Here is a 16140-nt window from a genome sequence, read left to right on the forward strand (position 1 = left end):
TAGGTTAAAATCACAGACAATCTGACCTAAGGATACAGATGAAACCTCACTCTTGCCCAAATTTGACTTGGGGATGGCATCCGGCAGAGCCCCCGCCCCGCCGGGGTGAGACAGGTGTTCCTGTCAAACAGGGGGGCTTACAGGGGGGCGAGACCACAGTGGGCTCCCTGGGGGGACTGTGGGGCGGTGGGGGAGGAGGCCTGAGGGCCAGGGCTCGGTTTTCTCATGAGAGTCTGTGGGGCTGTGATCCGGAGGGGGACGGTTCCACCATCTGTGGGGCAGCGATCTGACTCCCCGCGGTCTGGCCGCCTGTGCAAAGCCCCTGGAGCCTCTCAGGGCTGGCGGGGGAGCCCCGCACAGGGCAAGTGAAAGGGGAAGTCACCCTTCCTCCACGCTGATACTGCTCAGAACGCACAGCCACTGGCTCTTCCACTGAAGACCTCGGAGCTGGGTTTCAACTGTGGTACCGACTTCTCTAGGCTGACTTTCTGGAAGGGTTTCAAGTGTCGCTGTGGCCTGGAGAAGGTGCGCCAAATGGCGGTATCTGACAGACATTCAAGTAGAGTTGGTTCATCCTGACAGGTGCCCGTGGGGTCTCTGCCGCCACCACTGCCGGCCCCCGCCCTTGGCTAAGGGCACGACTTGGTGCAAGGTGAGCCCCCAGGTCGCTCTGCGACTCCCGGAGTGGCAGGTGGGGGCTGCGTGCGTGGTGGCACTGAGTGAGGGGAAGAGCAGGGGCGGCGGTGTGCAGAGAGAGCCCGCTGGCCCCTCTCCCTGTTGCTCCCGGGCTCCTCCGTCCGCAGGCCTGCGTCCCTCCGCACTCGGACTCTCCGTGAGCAAACCAGCAGCCGGGCGGCACCCCGCGGCCGCAGGAGCCCTGGAGCCGTGGCCCCGCAGCAGACAGAAGGTGTGATGACCTCGGTGGCTTGCTGGGAGGGCAAAACCGTGAGCTATCGGCTATCGTGAGCTACTGATAGCTAAGGGCTATCCAGTTTCTCCTAAGCTTCTAATCATAGATCAAATAATTCAGACCTAAAACAAAACTGTTGGGAACCAAGCCTTTGTGGCCTTGGGGAAAAGCAATTTCCAGTGAGAAAATATGGGAGCTGCCTCAGGAGGCTTTGTGGGAGGGAAGCCAATGGCGACCCTGCCCCCACCTTTCCTTCTGGTGGTTCTCCGAGCGGGGAGAGAGGCTCACAGAATAACAGGTGCTTCTGAAACAAGGTCACAGTTTAAGGTCCAAGCACACTTGGAACAAGCTAAGCAGTTATGCCCAGGATGCCACATGTTGCTTTTGTTTTTGTCTTTTCGAGGTGTGTGGCTGGTTGAGATGGGAACGAAGAACGAGGAAACAGGTCTTCCTAGTAAGATCAGCAGAGGACCACAGGCGCCCCGCATCCCGCCAAGGGCGGCGGGGAGTCCTGGGCCGGCCTGGGGGCTCCCCCAGTGGGGCTGGGGGAGGACACTGAGGGCCACACGCTCTCTCCCCTCCTGTCCAGCAGGGGCGCCCTGCCTGTCCCGGTTTCATTTAAGATGCGCATGGCCCCTCCCGTGTGCGCCCCTCCCTGTGGAAAACATCAAATGTCACCACAACATTAGGTGAAAAACGGAAACACAAACGCAACACAAAAGCACAGCTTCTACAAAGTGCATGGTGCCCCGGGTCACCCATCTTCTGGCTCCTCTCCGGGCCCCAGTGTGGCAGCAGGACCTCCCGTCCCCCGGCCTGGCTGCAGTGGGGCTGGGAGTGCGCCTGGAAGGGAGGAACAGAGCTCAGGGTTCCCTGTGCTCGCAGACCTCCTGCGGCCCAGAGAGGGGAAGGCAAACAGCAAAAACACTGCTTTGGGATGAAAGCACGTGGGGCTGACAGAAGACCGCGACCAGCCGACCAGCCGTTGGGCCCAACGCGTTCTCTCAGAACCTCTGGGCGGCCTTGACCACCGCTAGAGCCAGGGTGGGGGCGTGGACCCCCAGCCCTGCAGCCCCGGCCGTGGGGGGACAAGAACACAGGGCAGGGGGCACAGGCTGTCCCTGGCTCCTCCCCAGGGACGCGCCATTCTTGTGAAAAGAGGCTCCCAAAGCAAGGATGCCACCTGCTGGTTCCGGGCTCTTCCCCCACGTGGGTCGGCTACCTGGAGAGGACACCCAGCACCTCAGTCTGGAAGAAGGGCGATGGGACGAGGGCTCTTTGGATCAACTGGAGGGGACCTGACATCTACTCCTGGGTGCCATGTGCTGACCCCATCCTCCTGGCAACACCATACCGCAGAGGCCAGCCCCTCCTGGGGGGGGAGGGGGCTGTGCTGGGAGCCGGTCAGCGCATCCGCCCACCCGAATCGCGGGGACGTGTGTGTCGGAAACCTGACCCCCTTACTGGCTTTATCATTGGAAAAAATATCTCTCTATATAAATATAAGCCGTGATCATAAAAGACCTACAGAGCCCGAAGGAACCCTACAGGCACTGCTCATGGTGGTGTGCAGTGAAGTGAGTCCGTCTGGCTGGCTCGGGGCAGGGAGGCAGCAGGGTTGGCACAGCGAGGCGCTGGGAGGTCGCCGGTCTGGATCCATTCAGGCTGAACAAGAGAACGTGGAATGAGCGGAGGCTCCTGGGCCTTCGAGACGGGCACGGTCACCCTGGCAGTGCCCGGGACGGGAGCCCCGGCCAGCGCCCGCCAGCCCAGGACGCTCTGCAGGGCGTGCTCGCACTATAGCCTCGTGGACGTGAGTCTCTTCATGCCCCTGCGCTGGGCCAGGCCAGACGACAGCACCGGCTCCAGCCGCGGGGCCTGGGGAGTTCTGTTCAGAGCGAAGTAGGTGGCAGCCATGGCACCCTGGAAGGAAGGGAGAGGGCAGGTGACTGTGGTGCCCACACACTTCCGAGTGGGGCGGCCTCTGGACGCCTCTGAACCTTGGTCTCCCCACCAAAGCGCCCTGAGCTGGCGGGGTCCAGCACGCTCCGGGCCTCCTGAATAAAAGCGGTTTTGTTCTCTGACCATCCCACACCTGCCTTCAACTGTGCGTGTGGCCCGGGGTGTCTCAGGGAGCCCCTGGATGAGATCCCACGATCCCTGCCCTATGTTACCTTCCACACTAGCCAGATTTTAGAAGACGGGCTTTACCCTCCAAGGACTGAGACCCGGGAGTGATGTAGCCTCCGTCCTCCCCACGAAGCTCCAAGCATCCTCCACCAAGCATGTGAGGCAGAACACGCTTGTGCCTGCAGTGTAGACCTTCCAGTCCTCGGGACGTCTGTCCGTCCGTCTACATGGCACCACAGGCGCAGGTGCATCATGACCGAGGTGGGCAGGGACCGCTGCCTGGCTATGGTCAGGTCTGAGGACGCCTGGCTTTGGTGACTCTGATCACGGTTGGACCGCACGGGCAGAGCTTGTGAGGCTGGGACCATCGGGCGGCGAGCGTGCACCCAGATCCGTTCACTTCCTGCTATTCTGTTGCTGAAAACCTCGGGATCCCTGGGACTGAGACCGTCTCCCTGATGGCAGGTGTGTCCTGATCTCTGTTCCCTTGACAGCCCTGAGTCTCCGTCAGGGGGTTCGCATGTCAGAATGCTCTAGAGCAAGCTGTCTAGCCAGGTTCCACGAAGCCTGTGCCCTGGAAAGTGTCTCAGGAAAATGAAGTGAGACGGTGTGCGACGGGGGCGGCAGACCCTTGCCCTCGGGCCCAGTGCAGGGCCCCTGTTCCTGCGGACCAGCTTCTCCTGAGGCCCAGCTGCCCCTGGCCACTTGCCGGCTGTATGCGGGCATGTCTGTGCTCCACCAGGGGATTCGAGGAGGAGCGGCAGAGACGTCTGGCTCTGGAAGCCTCCAGCCCTCACAGTCTGGGCCCCTGCACAGAAGTCCGTAGACCTCTGCTCTAGAACCCAGGGCTTCGGAGCCTGGAATTGGTGCCGATGTGCGACTCCCTCCACCTCTCTCTCTCTCCCCCTCTCTCCTGCCCCATCTGTCTGTCTGTCTCTCCTACTTTCTGTCTCCCTCTCTCCTTCTGTGTCTGTCTCTGTCCCAAACATGTACATGTGCCTGCCACACACACGCACGCACACACACACATGCGCACACACCCGTGCACACACGTACGCACACACGCACTCGCGCGCGCACACACACACACACACGCACACAATGAATCACAAGATTGTCACCAGAAGCTGTAACTTACTCGGAATTTCGTGTGTGATTGCTTGTATGTGTACAAATGTGTAGAACTAAATAAATTAGGGAGACCTGTTTGTGCCTCTTACTGGTTCCCCATCTGGTTCTCGTGTCGTGGTTACTTTAGGTTAATTGTGGGGGATCAGGGCGACTTTCCTGAACCCCCCACCCCCGGCATCTCGCTCTCACGGCTCCCTGTCTGCACCTTCACCAGGTGGACGTCCTGTCTGCTGAGCTGGCTCTGGGACAGGTACTCTCTGTTCACGATCCACGGGTGTTTCAGGACTTGAACCGCTGTCAGGCGCTGATGAGGGTCTACGTGGAGCATCTTGGACACGACATCCTGCGGGGGCGACAGCAGAAGCTGGTCCAAAGAACTTCCTGAGCCAAATCCCTTCATTCCCTCCCACGGCAAAGCCTCACCGTTGTTCTGACCGATTCTCTGCCCTGATGGGGGAGGGGGAGTCCAAAGTTTACTTTCAGCTTTAAAAGTACGTGAATGATTTTTGAATTTTAATTATCATCACCTTGATGGCTCGCCTCAGGTTTTTATCGTACTAAAGGTTTGATATGCAAAGAGAAATCAAATGTAGAAATGTTGGATGGTGCATGTAATTTATCGAACTGCTCTTTTAGTAAAAATGACTAACCACAGACATAAACAGTGATGACAGTGCATGTGGTGACATTTTGATTAGCCCAGTCCACAGACGTTTGCTACAAATCGGCACCAGCCACAGAACTGTCCGTCTGGAGCCATTACGTGGGTCCAACGGGCTCATGTCCCATAGGGATGATTTTCTTACGTGACTGTAAGATAATCACAATAAAGATTCCTAGGACTGTGACTTAAAGACAAAGCTTCCCTTCACGTTCATTCGTGGCACTATATGCACACGTGTGTGCATACACATGCACACACACAGTTATAAGTATGATGTCCATCTCCATGGCATTCGTGACGCTCTCTGCACATGCATCGTGGGTCCTTTCTTAAGACTCATTGGGATTGTCCTTGGGGGAAAGAGGGCCAATGTCACTGTCCCCATTTTGCAGATGAAGACACTGACATTTACAGTGATCAAACAATTGCCCAAGGAAGACCCGTGATGAGAATCCGTGCTTTCCTACTAGCCTGCTCATCTTCCTCTAGCATTTCTGTGACATTTCACAGGGAAGTAAGAGTTAGCATGGACATCAGATGATGATGATGTTCTCAACAGAATTTTTGGTCATAAACCACAACAGAGAAATACTACAGACTAATCCAATATCCTTTTTTAAACAGAGAAATCTAAGGCCTTTTAATATTTGGTAACACCGATCTTAGTAACTTCTTGGAACAAATAACTCTTGGAATCAGTATTGTTCCCATTTCCCACGTACACAACTGAAAGCAGAGAGACCTATTTTGTTTGCTTAAGATCTCATAGTAAAGCAACGTTTCTATGAAGGACATGCAAGATGTGCAGTAACAACACACAAATCCATAGACTTCATCAGATTTTGGAGAACTGGAGGTTTTGTCATATGTTTGGGGAACATGGCGGGGGAAGGCAGGTGGCAGATGGGGCAGAAGATACAGTGGCGACGTTGTCACGGTCGCAGGAGGCAATGAAGCCCTCTGCCTGCAGCAGCAATCCTGGTACTTGACTTGATTGCTTTCCTGACACCTTTTCTCTGCTCCCCCACTCCTGCTTCCAAGGTTTCTCATAAAATTTCTCATAAAGAAACCACCAGCACCTGAGTCCTGGTCTACTTTGGGAACCAGAACTAGACAATTCCTATACTCCTTTGAGACAGAATGGATGGATGGGATCACTGGGACCATCAGGGTCTGACACACAAGAAATGCTCCCTAAATGCCAGCTGCCTTCTTCTCTCCCAGCACCTCTTCCATGAACTTCATCAACACCTCTGCCACCTGCTTCACTGTCCCCTCTGTCATCGGTTCAACCGTCTTCTCTACTGTCTCTTCTATATCTCCTCCACCATCTCTTCCATCATCTTTTCCACCATCTTCTCTGCCACTCCCTCCACCATCATCTCTACTATCTTCTCCCCCATTTCCTCCACCACCTCCTTCACCATGCCCTGTCATCTCCTCCATCATTTTTCTCCACCATCTCTTCCACCATCATCCCTGCCACCTCCTCTACCATCTTCTCCACCATCTCCACCATGACCTTCATCATTACCTCCACCACCATCTCTACCATCTTTTCTGCCATTTTCTCTATGTCATCTCCTCCATCATTTTCCCCACTGTCTCTTCCATATCTCCTCCACCAACACCTCCACCATGACCTCTGTTATCACTTCCACCATCATCTCTGCCACCTCCTTCACCATCTTCTCTGCCAACCCATTATCTCCTCCATCATTTCCATAACCTCCACCTCCACTTCCACCATCTCCTGTACCGTCTCTTCTACCATCACCTCCACCATCATTTCTACCATCTTCATCATCCCCTCTGCCATCTGCTCCATCGTCTTCTCCATCGTCACTTCCACCATGACCTCTGTCATCATTTTCACCATCATTTCTGCCACCTCCTCCACCATCTTGTCCACCATCTCCTCCACCATCTTCTCAACCATCACCTCCACCACCTCCTGCATCATCTCCTCTACCATCACCTCTACTGTCTCCACCATTGTCTCTACCACCTACTCTATCATCTCTCTCATCACTTCTGCCATCTCCTCCATCACCTTCTCCATTATCAATTTCACCACCATCTCTACCATCTCCCCCACTATTTCTTCTACCATCACCTCTACCATCATTTCTATCATCTCCACAATCCCCTCTACCAACTGCTCCATCATCTTCTCTGCCACCTCCTCCACCATCCCCTCTGCCATTTCTGTATGAGATCACACAGTGATGACTATGGCAGCACTAGAATCAGAACCCCAGATGGTCTACATCTTTCCCAGTCATTTTACAGTAACACAGGAAATAGACTGTTGATACTCATGGTTGTGTGATCATGTACTATTTAACTAGAGAGGAACTGATGATCTCAACTGAAAAAGACTAAGTCTGATGTCTCTTTAAACAAGGTTGGTCACATATAGTGAAGCTGCAGGGAAGCCCCAGTGCAGAGTTTTAGAGTAACAGAAACACACGTCTGTCACAGAGTCCCTCCTGATCAGTCTGTGGTCACTCAGGGCACTCAGTTGGCAGCATCTCTAAAAGCACGACAGTTCTTTTATGTGTCAACTTGGCTAAGCCATGGTGCCCAGTGTTTGGCCGATCACCAGTCTAGATGTTGCTGTAGATGAGATTAACAATGAAATCCATCAACCTGGAGTAAAGCAGATGACCCTCCTTGATGTTGGTGGGCCTTATCCAATCAGTTGAAAGCCTTAAGATAAAAAAGACCAGGGTTTCCCAAGGAAAGGGAAGTCCGCCAGCAGATGGGCTTCGGACTCAAGCTGCAATGCCAACTCTTCCCTGAGTTTGCAGCCAGCTGACCTACTCTGTAGATGTTAGACGTATCAGCCTCCACAGTCTTATGAAGGGATTCTTAAAAACAAGTCTTTCTCTCTCTGTTTTTACCCACGTCCTATTGGTTCTGTTTCTCTGGAGAACCCTAGTATACCAAGACAGTAGAAATGTGGAAAGGGCTTTAACAAAAGTTTTGCAAAAAGATTTTTTTTTTTTTTAGTTGAGAAGCTAAAAATAATCTACAAAATACTGAGTTGTTTAAATGAAAGATATCCTCTAGCTTCCTCCCAGATACAAAGGTTGATACAGAAACTCCACCCCTGAGCGCAGGAAACACCGACCTTCGCCGCATCGGAGATTGAGTCCCAGTTCCCCCCGGAAAGGGCGTACTTCCCGCTGCCAATCCGTGCCAGGATCTCCTCAGGAGTGTCATCCGGTCCGTTTGCAAATGGGGTAAATCTGCGCAAGGAGAGAACGCATCGTTCTCAGCTCCCATTTTATGACCTACAGTAAAGATCATAGCCTGATATTGTCTCTTTTTGTTGTTGTTCCTTGTTTTTTTAAAAGTAGGCTCCACATCTAATGCGGAAACCAACGTGGGGCTTGAACCCACAAACCTGAGAGCAAGAATGAGCGAGATCAAGAGTCAGATACTTCACCGACTGAGCCACCCAGGCAGCCCTGCCTCTCTGTTGTTAAAAAGAATAGCTCTTTCTTTGCCATCAAGCTCCAAATTCAGGAGTCATAGGCAAGTGTCACTTATTTCTTTTGCTGTGTCCATCTTCCTAACTCGGACTATGGTGTAGGTCAATAAGGCTAGTGTAGAAAGCCCTGTGGACCCAAGCTGAGCGTCCCTGGACCAGTCCTGGCTCCCCTGGCTACCGCGTTATGGTGGCTGGCCTGGTCACTCGGTTCCCATGGTGAGACTGAGGTATGATGGAGGAGAGACTGGGATCTGGAGTCTGAAAGGCCCATGGTTGATCTATTAACTCTGTTCTCTGACAAATTAATTTTTGAACACTCAACTGCACAACGGGTAGAATCATACACTCACAGGGACCTACACAGACACACACGGGGTGCCATCCCCACCCGCCCCACGGTGAGTTACTCCGTCAGCTCCCAACATGAACCAGGGCGTGTCGATACACGCCTGGAGAAAAGGAATTCTATGTGATCCTCACGGCACCTCCTTTAGCGGCCGAGTCTGTGATCTGAGGTTTATGTGCAGACAACGAGGATATCAGATGACTCGCAGGGCGATCCGACGGTGCGACATCAGGAAGGGCTGGGATGCCTTCCCCGCTACTGTGGTCCTCGAGGCACAGCCCCAGGCTCACACATCTGCCTTCTTTCACTCATCACGAGATGCCGCAATAAGGCCACAGAGAAAGCAGGACGCGCCCATTCGTTCTTGTGGAGGGCACTGTGTGCACTTCACTACCCTGAGCGGGACTGGGTGGCCTAGAGCTCTTCCTTCCTTCCTTCCTCTTTCTTTCTTCCTTCTATGAATTATATATTTAAAAACATGGGTCTCCCTGGTGTTCTTAGGATCCTAGACCTTTGAGGCTGGAAGCCTGGAACACCACACAGTGGCCTCTTCTCATTCAAAAGTGAGCGAAGGGAGGCCAGTAAAGGTCAAGGAGTCCAGGCCAGAAGCAGAGCTGGTGAGGGTGGACCTTGGATCGGAAGCGGATGTGCACACAGCAGACCCAGCCCTCCTGTACGGCCAGCTGTCTCGTCTGGCGGCCACGTAAGTCAGTCGCCTGTCCTTATCTGGCCGCCTTCCTTGAGGTGCTGTTTGGCAGGAAGCTTCTATGGGGGCTTCCTAACTCAAGGGGATGTTTTTAAGAGAAGATGCTGCACCCTCTTAAGGGACAGCATGTGCTGGGGAGAACATGGACACGCGGTCAGAGGCTTGGGTTTTGTGTTGATGAGCTCAGTTCTGTGCTCCAGTTCACAAATTCTAGACGTACATTTTAAAGAAAACCTGTGGCCAACTTTCTTAACCCTGTTCTTTAGTTGTCCTGAAAGGGCTAAGAAGTGTTTACCCAAGACCTGCGAGGGTACATCCCCACCCGTGCACGGGGGCAGGGGTGACCTGGGCTGAATTCAGGGATGGCCCCAAGACGTCTGCCTCATGACGTCTCAGACACACTTGCCATCACGAGCTGACACCTACGGGAGGGTGTGCATTACCCCGCCAGCATGGTGTACAACAGGGTCCCCAAACTCCAGATGTCACAGGCTGCGTCATAGCCTTGCCGCTTCAGGACCTGGAGGGGGGAGAGCAGAAGGCAGATGAGCACTTGATGAAGAAAGTTCAAGTTCACAGTGTGTTCTTCGGAGGAGACCATGAGCTGGGCAGGTGGGAAACAGGGGGATATCATTTATTAACACTAAGTCAATACTGACGTCCTGCCATAGGGTTCCCCAAAGACCAGCGCACGCACATGAACCATGGTTCTTGCCAGATACGTGACGGATAGCTTGAAAACACTTACTTTTTACGGCAGAACTTTAAAAAAATGATGGCAAAGTATACACAACATAAAATTTACCATCTTAATCGGTCTTAGGAACACAGGTCAACTGTCCCACCATCTTCATCTATCTCCTTCCTCTCACAAAACTGAAACTGTCCCCATTACACTCCCCACGTGGGCCCCTGGCTCCCACCCTCCTCTTTCTGTCTCGGTGGATTTGGCTGCTTTCGGGACCTCATATGGGTGGAATCATAGTAATTTGGCTTTTCTGCTTGCATCAAACAACACGACGTGCTCAAGCTTCATCCATGGTGCAGTGTGGGACACGATTTCCTTCCTCTTTAAGGCCAGTACTCCTTTGTTCGAACGCACCACATTTTGTGCACCCATTCAGCCGCTGAGGCACACTGGGGCTGCTTCTGCCTTCTGGCTATTGGGAATAATGTGCACGTTGTGGGGTGAACCACTACTCTCATCTTTGCTGTCAGTGTCATCGGGTGTTGGCATGGCCGCATCACATGCTAATCCTATGTTCAATTTTCTGAGGAATAGTTAAAACAGAAGATTTTCATGAGTCCTAGGATTACAGACTTCCACGGAGGGCAATCCTCTGATGTGTTTGTAGTTGGAGGACAGTAAAGCGAGCGGCGTAGACACTCTGGGATAATTGCACGTCGCTGGGTTAGTATGAATGTGGTCAGGAGAGCTGTGTTCCGTTTTCTTAGACACAAGGGCAAGGATCCCGTCCTCCTGCCATTGTATCACTGAGGCCATACGCTGTGGGGCAGCCAATACCGGCGGATTAACTGTCCATTGTTCGAACCCACGCGTCACCAGCTCAATGACCTTCCAAAGTCGTTGGACACACTGAACGTGGTGGTTGTTGTTTTTAATCCACTCGGTGTGGCCAACAGTATCTACCCTGTGTGCCTCATGGGGCGTCCGAAAATAAAAGTAAAAACTCTCAGTAAGAGGGCTTTGTAAATGGTAAAGTAATATACCAATGTAAGATATTCTATAATTGCTAAAATCAAGGCTATCATATTAATATTGATCAAGTAAGACCGTAACATGGGCTTATAAGCAGATTGTGTTGAAAGGGGTCACAGGTAGCATGTGGGTAACCTAAAAGTGGCCTCACAGCCCACCCGTGTGGGCCCCGTGCCCACCCATGACCTGGCTCGGCACCCTGCTGTCTTCCTCACGACCAGTTGGGGGAGACCTCTCAACTCCAGACCCACTACCAGGTCCCCAGGGGCCTCCTTTTTTTCTTCTCTTCTCTCTTCTCTTCTCTTCTCTTCTCTTCTCTTCTCTTCTCTTCTCTTCTCTTCTCTTATTTCTCTTCTCTTCTTTTCTTTTCTGAAGTAGACTCCAGGTCCAGCATGGAGCCCAATGTGGGGCTCGAACTCACGACCCTGAGCTCGAGACCCGAGCTGAGATCGAGAGCAGGACGCCTTTCTCTTGGGTCTTCCTGTGGGCTTCACCGCAGCTCTGGCCCGGTGTCTGCAGCAGGCAGAAGGGTCCACACGCATGCGACATCCTCTCTCCTTCCCGACCCCTCACCCCCAGCCCTGAGCCTGCCCCGCTCCAGCGGCCGCTCAGGTTTCGTTGTTTACTTAAAGCAAGGACCTGGGTTTGCCTCCATAAACATAGCAGCGCCGTCAGAGCCTGGGGGAACCTTCCCCGGGGAGCCCGAGAAGGGGCAGACGTACGAGATGGGGCTGCAGAGGCTCTCCGAGTCTCGGGGTGCGGCTGAGAGCCCTCACCTGCCCAACACCATGGGCTTCATCTTAGATCCCGCAGCGCGGCTTGCTTCTGCTCTGGGGAACCGTCTGGAGTGGAACCCTGGCGCGAGGGGAATCCACAACCGTGCGGCCTCCCCCGGCTGTGTAGCGGCAGATCGACTCCTGATCACAGGGTGCAGGGGACCCGTGAGCTCCCCTCCGGGTAGCATGGGACACTGCCTGTGCTGTCTCTCAGTAACTCGGGCAGTCGCGTGGAGCTGACCCAAACGGTCTACTGCTCGTTAATAGGTTTACAGAAAAGCGTCACCATTAAGAAATCTTACAAAATGGGGGAAGAATAAAGTAAACTGTGTCTGAGCGAGGTCAGTGGCTGGTTCTCTTTCTGACTCATTTCTCCTCTCTAACACGACCGCTAAGTCAGGGTGACTCCGACGTGCCAGACCACGCACACCTTCCTCTGCCGAAGGAGCCGGCTCATGCCGGCCGGCGCGGGGCTCTTACCTCGGGGGCAACGAAGTTGGCCGTGTAGCAGGGTGTCATCAACAGCCCGTTCTCGGCCCGGAGCTGCTTGGCAAACCCGAAGTCGCAGATTCGGATGGACTCGGGGTCCCCAGACTCGTCCATGTACAGTATGTTACTCGGCTTCAGGTCTCGATGAACTACCTGGGAAGGCGGTGGGCAGGGTTGGAGCAGGAAGGGGAAGGGGGAGCATTCAGAAGAGAAGGGGCTTTTCGGGACTGTGACCCTGAGCAGGTCCTGCGGCTGCAAGCCAGGGGGTTCGGATGCTATGTTCTTTGGGGTAAGTAAGTAAGCAGCCGGCCCGATGAGAGAGCCACATGAGGAAACAGGACACTGTGTTCAGGTGACAGGCACGAGACGATGTCTACAGACAGATGTTCACTGTGTGCCCAGCACGTTTCCGCGCGGTGAGGGGCTCCCCGGATTGTGAGATGGACACACGGCCCCTGTCGGGGGCAGGTGACCAGGGGCCGTGACCCAGCGGTCGACGGGAATCCTACAGCAGCACCTGTGGGGGTGGGGAGGGAGGTGCAGGGCGTCCCGAGCACAAGGGATGGGGTCGGCAAAAGCGGTCCTGACGTTTCAAAGCCAAGTAGCTATGCGGGCACACGACGTTTCTTCTGATGGGGATGGAGGCTGACGGTGAGCCCACGCATGTGCCCTCACACAGCCGGGAACCTGCACGTCCCCAGGGTCCTGTTAAAACCCAGGGACAGGAGATGGAGGGAAGCTGAAGGGACACTCACGGGCAGAGGCCCTGAGGGCAGGGGAGCGGGAGACTTTGGGGCCAGGCCCATTACCTCCCTCATCAAACAGAAGCTGATCGGGAAAACCATCATCCCCAGGGTTTCCTCTAGAGTTTGACTGTCCTGGGGAAATGCTTCGTACTCCCAGACCGCCGGGTGAGCACAGAGGGGCCTGTGGTGTGGTCCCGGAGGAACAGCCTCCTGCTGGCAGGTGGCCGCATTTCAAACGCTCGTGAGCACAGTGGACGGTGGAGGGCGGCCAGCGACAGCGCTGCCCGAGTTGCGGGATGCGCCGGGAGCAAGGGGATCCGAAGCGGAGCCCCAGGCGGGAGCCCCAGCCCCGAACCCCAGCCCCGCCACTCACTGCGCACAGCCAGCCCTGGGAGAGATGCTTAACCTCAGTCCGCTCTAGTCTCCGGAGTGGGTGAGATCCGAGCTTAGGGCTGCATGAACGGAGAGCAGGGGCGGCGCCTGGAGCCCGGCGAGGGCTCCGGCAAAGGCTCCGGCAAAGCCAGCTCTCTCTGTCTCTGTCATCGGCAGGATTCCTTGGCGCTGGCTAAGGAGTTCAGTTGTCAATCGATCAACAGGGCCCTTCGTCAGCCCGAATACGTTTCCTCTATAACTGGTCCAGGTAAACTTAGTTTCCCTAGCTTGCTGCCGGCCACACTGTGTGTGCAGGGATCTCAGACACAGGAGGGGCGGCGGTGACGCAGGAGGAAGCCGGGACAAGCTGGGGAGTCCCCTCCAGGCTGCGGGGGAGGGTGGCGGGCTTACCCCCTGGGAGTGGAGGTAGTCCAAGGTCTTGGTGATGGTGCACAGCACGTCGCTGGCCTCGCGCTCGGAGAAGTAGCGCTGCCGCAGGATGCGGTCCAGGAGCTCTCCCCCCCGCATCAGCTCCATCACCAGGTACACCAGCTTCCCGTCGTCGTAGACCTGCGAGGCGGAGAGCAGCGCGTGGTCACCGCGGTCCCCGTGCCCGTGCAGCCACCTGTCACTGGACGTGGCACCGGCCAGTGCAGAGGCAGGGGGCTCCGTGCTCCCCAGGGTGTGAAAATAAGGCTCCGGCTGAAAATGAATGAATGGCCGTTGCCATCACACCCAATGCGGCCCTTAGGGAAAACCAGCTTTAATAACCTGCTGCAAAGCAGGGAATGAGCCCGCGAGGCCAGGAGCCGGCAAGGGCCAGATCGGAGCTGACATGGCTTGTCCTGCTCCCGTCCCTCCTCTGCCCTGGGGACCTTCAGAGCTGTTGGCCCAGAGCCCAGCGCCTCAGACTTAGTGCGCACACCCCAGGGGCTCTCATTGGCAGGCGGCATCTGGCCCAGCAGGCCTGGCTCCTGTCCAACTGGCCCCAGCCCTGGGGCCCTCCCTCCCACTGTACCTGCACTGGACCTAGGACCTACGGACTGCCCTGCCGGGCAGGAAGGGAACACGGGGACCGACAGAATCTGCCGCACTGTGGAGTGCTCTTACCTCGGGGAAGCTCTGATCAAGGGAGCTTCCCCACACCACCTTCACTCTCACGAACTAAACAGCCCCAAACCTCTCTCCTCTGGCTCTTTCCTCGACATGCTGAGTGGACAGCAGGTGCCCTGCACGCGGGTGCCCAGGCGTCGGGAGGACCTCGTGGAAACGGGGCAGAGCATGTAAACACAGGTCGTGTTCAGCTTACGCCTCAGTGTGATGCATTGGGAACAATTCACTAAAACAATCTGCTTGACTCTGAGCTCAGTGCAGCATGTAAAGTTGATTTTGGTGTATTTATTTCCAGTTTATGCCTTAAAAAAATGCTTTGCTTTTGAGAATGGACCTATGATGGCGTCTTTGGCTCAGAATCACCCACTCCAACAGAATGAAAGTGCTTTGAAAAGCTTAGAAGTCTTCCGACAAGCTGGTTTCTGCTTGTGGACTTCACATAAATAAACCCACAATGGTGGGGACACCGGGCTGCACCGCGGGGGAGCCTGGGACCCGGGGGGAGGAAGCTGGTTCACTTTCCACAGGCTAACACGGGGCCTTGTTCCATACTTTTCCTCTGAGGTGAACCGGCATTTGGCAGTCCCCTGGATCCAGGAACTGACGGGGCCCAAAGGGAAGTCGAGGCAGCCCCTAAATCTTGAGCCCGGAAATCACAACCCTGGAGTCATTCTGGACTGTAGTGAGATGACAACTCTGCGCCCCCCCACCCCGCCCCACCCCGGCCTCTGACATCACAGCCCCGGGCTCTGCGCTGGCCTTCCGAGGGAGCGGACCCCCCTCCCTTCCCTCTCGGGCTGGGGACCACACACGGCCCAGCAGAGGCAGAGGAAGCTGGGAGGAACCCCACAGTCACAGCTGGGTCTGGGGTCTCAGATCTGACCCAGCCGCGTCTCAGCCACTCCAGACTCCCCATTTCTGCCGTGTTTGGGAACAGCCCTGAGCAATAACCCATCTGGCTTCGCCTTCACACCTGCTTCTCGTCCTCCCTTATATCCCACGTCACCCGATTTGGGAGTGCGGGGGGTGGGGCGGGAGTTGCCCTGGGAGGGACGGGAACTCGAGCAACTCCCAGGTAATCTCGAGGGCCCCGGGGTGGGGACTGGCTCCCACACACACTCCCGGGGGCGGGGGCAGCCGTGGCTGACCTGTGAAGAGAGCCGCCCTGAACCCACACTGGCCTCAGGGCCGGGCGAGGAAGTGTGCACCGGGCAGCGTCGCTGCTGCGTGGGGACCACTTACGTCTTTGAGGGTGATGATGTTCGGGTGCTGCCCGTACCTCAGGAGGATCTCGATCTCCTCCGAGGGGTCTCTCTTGCTCTTATCGATGATCTGGAACGAGCAGAGCACGAGACATGAGGCTCCGGGATGGCGTCGGCGCTCGGACCGTCTCTGCCTCCTCCCCTCCCCCAGCTGAGGCTCAACCAGGGCAAGTGACAGTTGCCTAGACGCTCACCGCCGTCCTCTGTCCCAACTAGCACGAGCGTGACACTTACACAAGGCAGGCACGAGCCTCAGACACGAATTCTCAGGTATTA

The 16140-nt window shown here is 55.4% G+C and overlaps 2 protein-coding genes across 5 annotated transcripts in view; one reads left to right on the forward strand and one right to left on the reverse strand.

Annotated features, from left to right (window-relative positions):
* Window positions 1-2290: 2290 nt before the first annotated feature.
* The window catches only part of RPS6KA2 (ribosomal protein S6 kinase A2), a 304538-nt gene continuing 290688 nt past the window's right edge, over window positions 2291-16140 (reverse strand). For all 4 annotated transcript variants that reach the window (XM_032837181.1, XM_032837184.1, XM_032837183.1 and 1 more), the window contains 7 exons: window positions 15845-15934; window positions 13901-14059; window positions 12363-12524; window positions 9830-9906; window positions 7972-8089; window positions 4377-4514; window positions 2291-2833 (listed from right to left, as the gene is read on the reverse strand). In XM_032837181.1, the coding sequence (XP_032693072.1) occupies window positions 2708-2833; window positions 4377-4514; window positions 7972-8089; window positions 9830-9906; window positions 12363-12524; window positions 13901-14059; window positions 15845-15934 (870 nt within the window). In that variant the 3' untranslated portion in view covers window positions 2291-2707. The remainder of the gene's footprint in view (window positions 2834-4376; window positions 4515-7971; window positions 8090-9829; window positions 9907-12362; window positions 12525-13900; window positions 14060-15844; window positions 15935-16140) is intronic.
* LOC116854933 (pectinesterase inhibitor 10-like) lies at window positions 6024-7051 on the forward strand. The gene is made up of 2 exons (XM_032837185.1): window positions 6024-6265; window positions 6414-7051. The coding sequence occupies exons 1-2, from the start codon at window positions 6034-6036 to the stop codon at window positions 7049-7051; spliced, it is 870 nt and encodes a 289-aa protein (XP_032693076.1). The 5' UTR covers window positions 6024-6033.

This window comes from Lontra canadensis, unplaced genomic scaffold, assembly GCF_010015895.1.
Source record: "Lontra canadensis isolate GAN:19392208 unplaced genomic scaffold, GSC_riverotter_1.0 scaffold97, whole genome shotgun sequence".
Taxonomy (NCBI): domain Eukaryota; kingdom Metazoa; phylum Chordata; class Mammalia; order Carnivora; family Mustelidae; genus Lontra; species Lontra canadensis.

What these genes read in the sequence shown, in the direction of transcription:
- LOC116854933 (XM_032837185.1), top strand. Translation starts at nt 6,034, where the DNA reads ATGCCAGCTGCCTTCTTCTCTCCCAGCACCTCTTCCATGAACTTCATC. An exon ending in ACCACCTCCTTCACCATGCC is followed by an intron (nt 6,266 to 6,413) that starts CTGTCATCTCCT and finishes TTTTCTCTATGT; the next exon opens with CATCTCCTCCATCATTTTCC.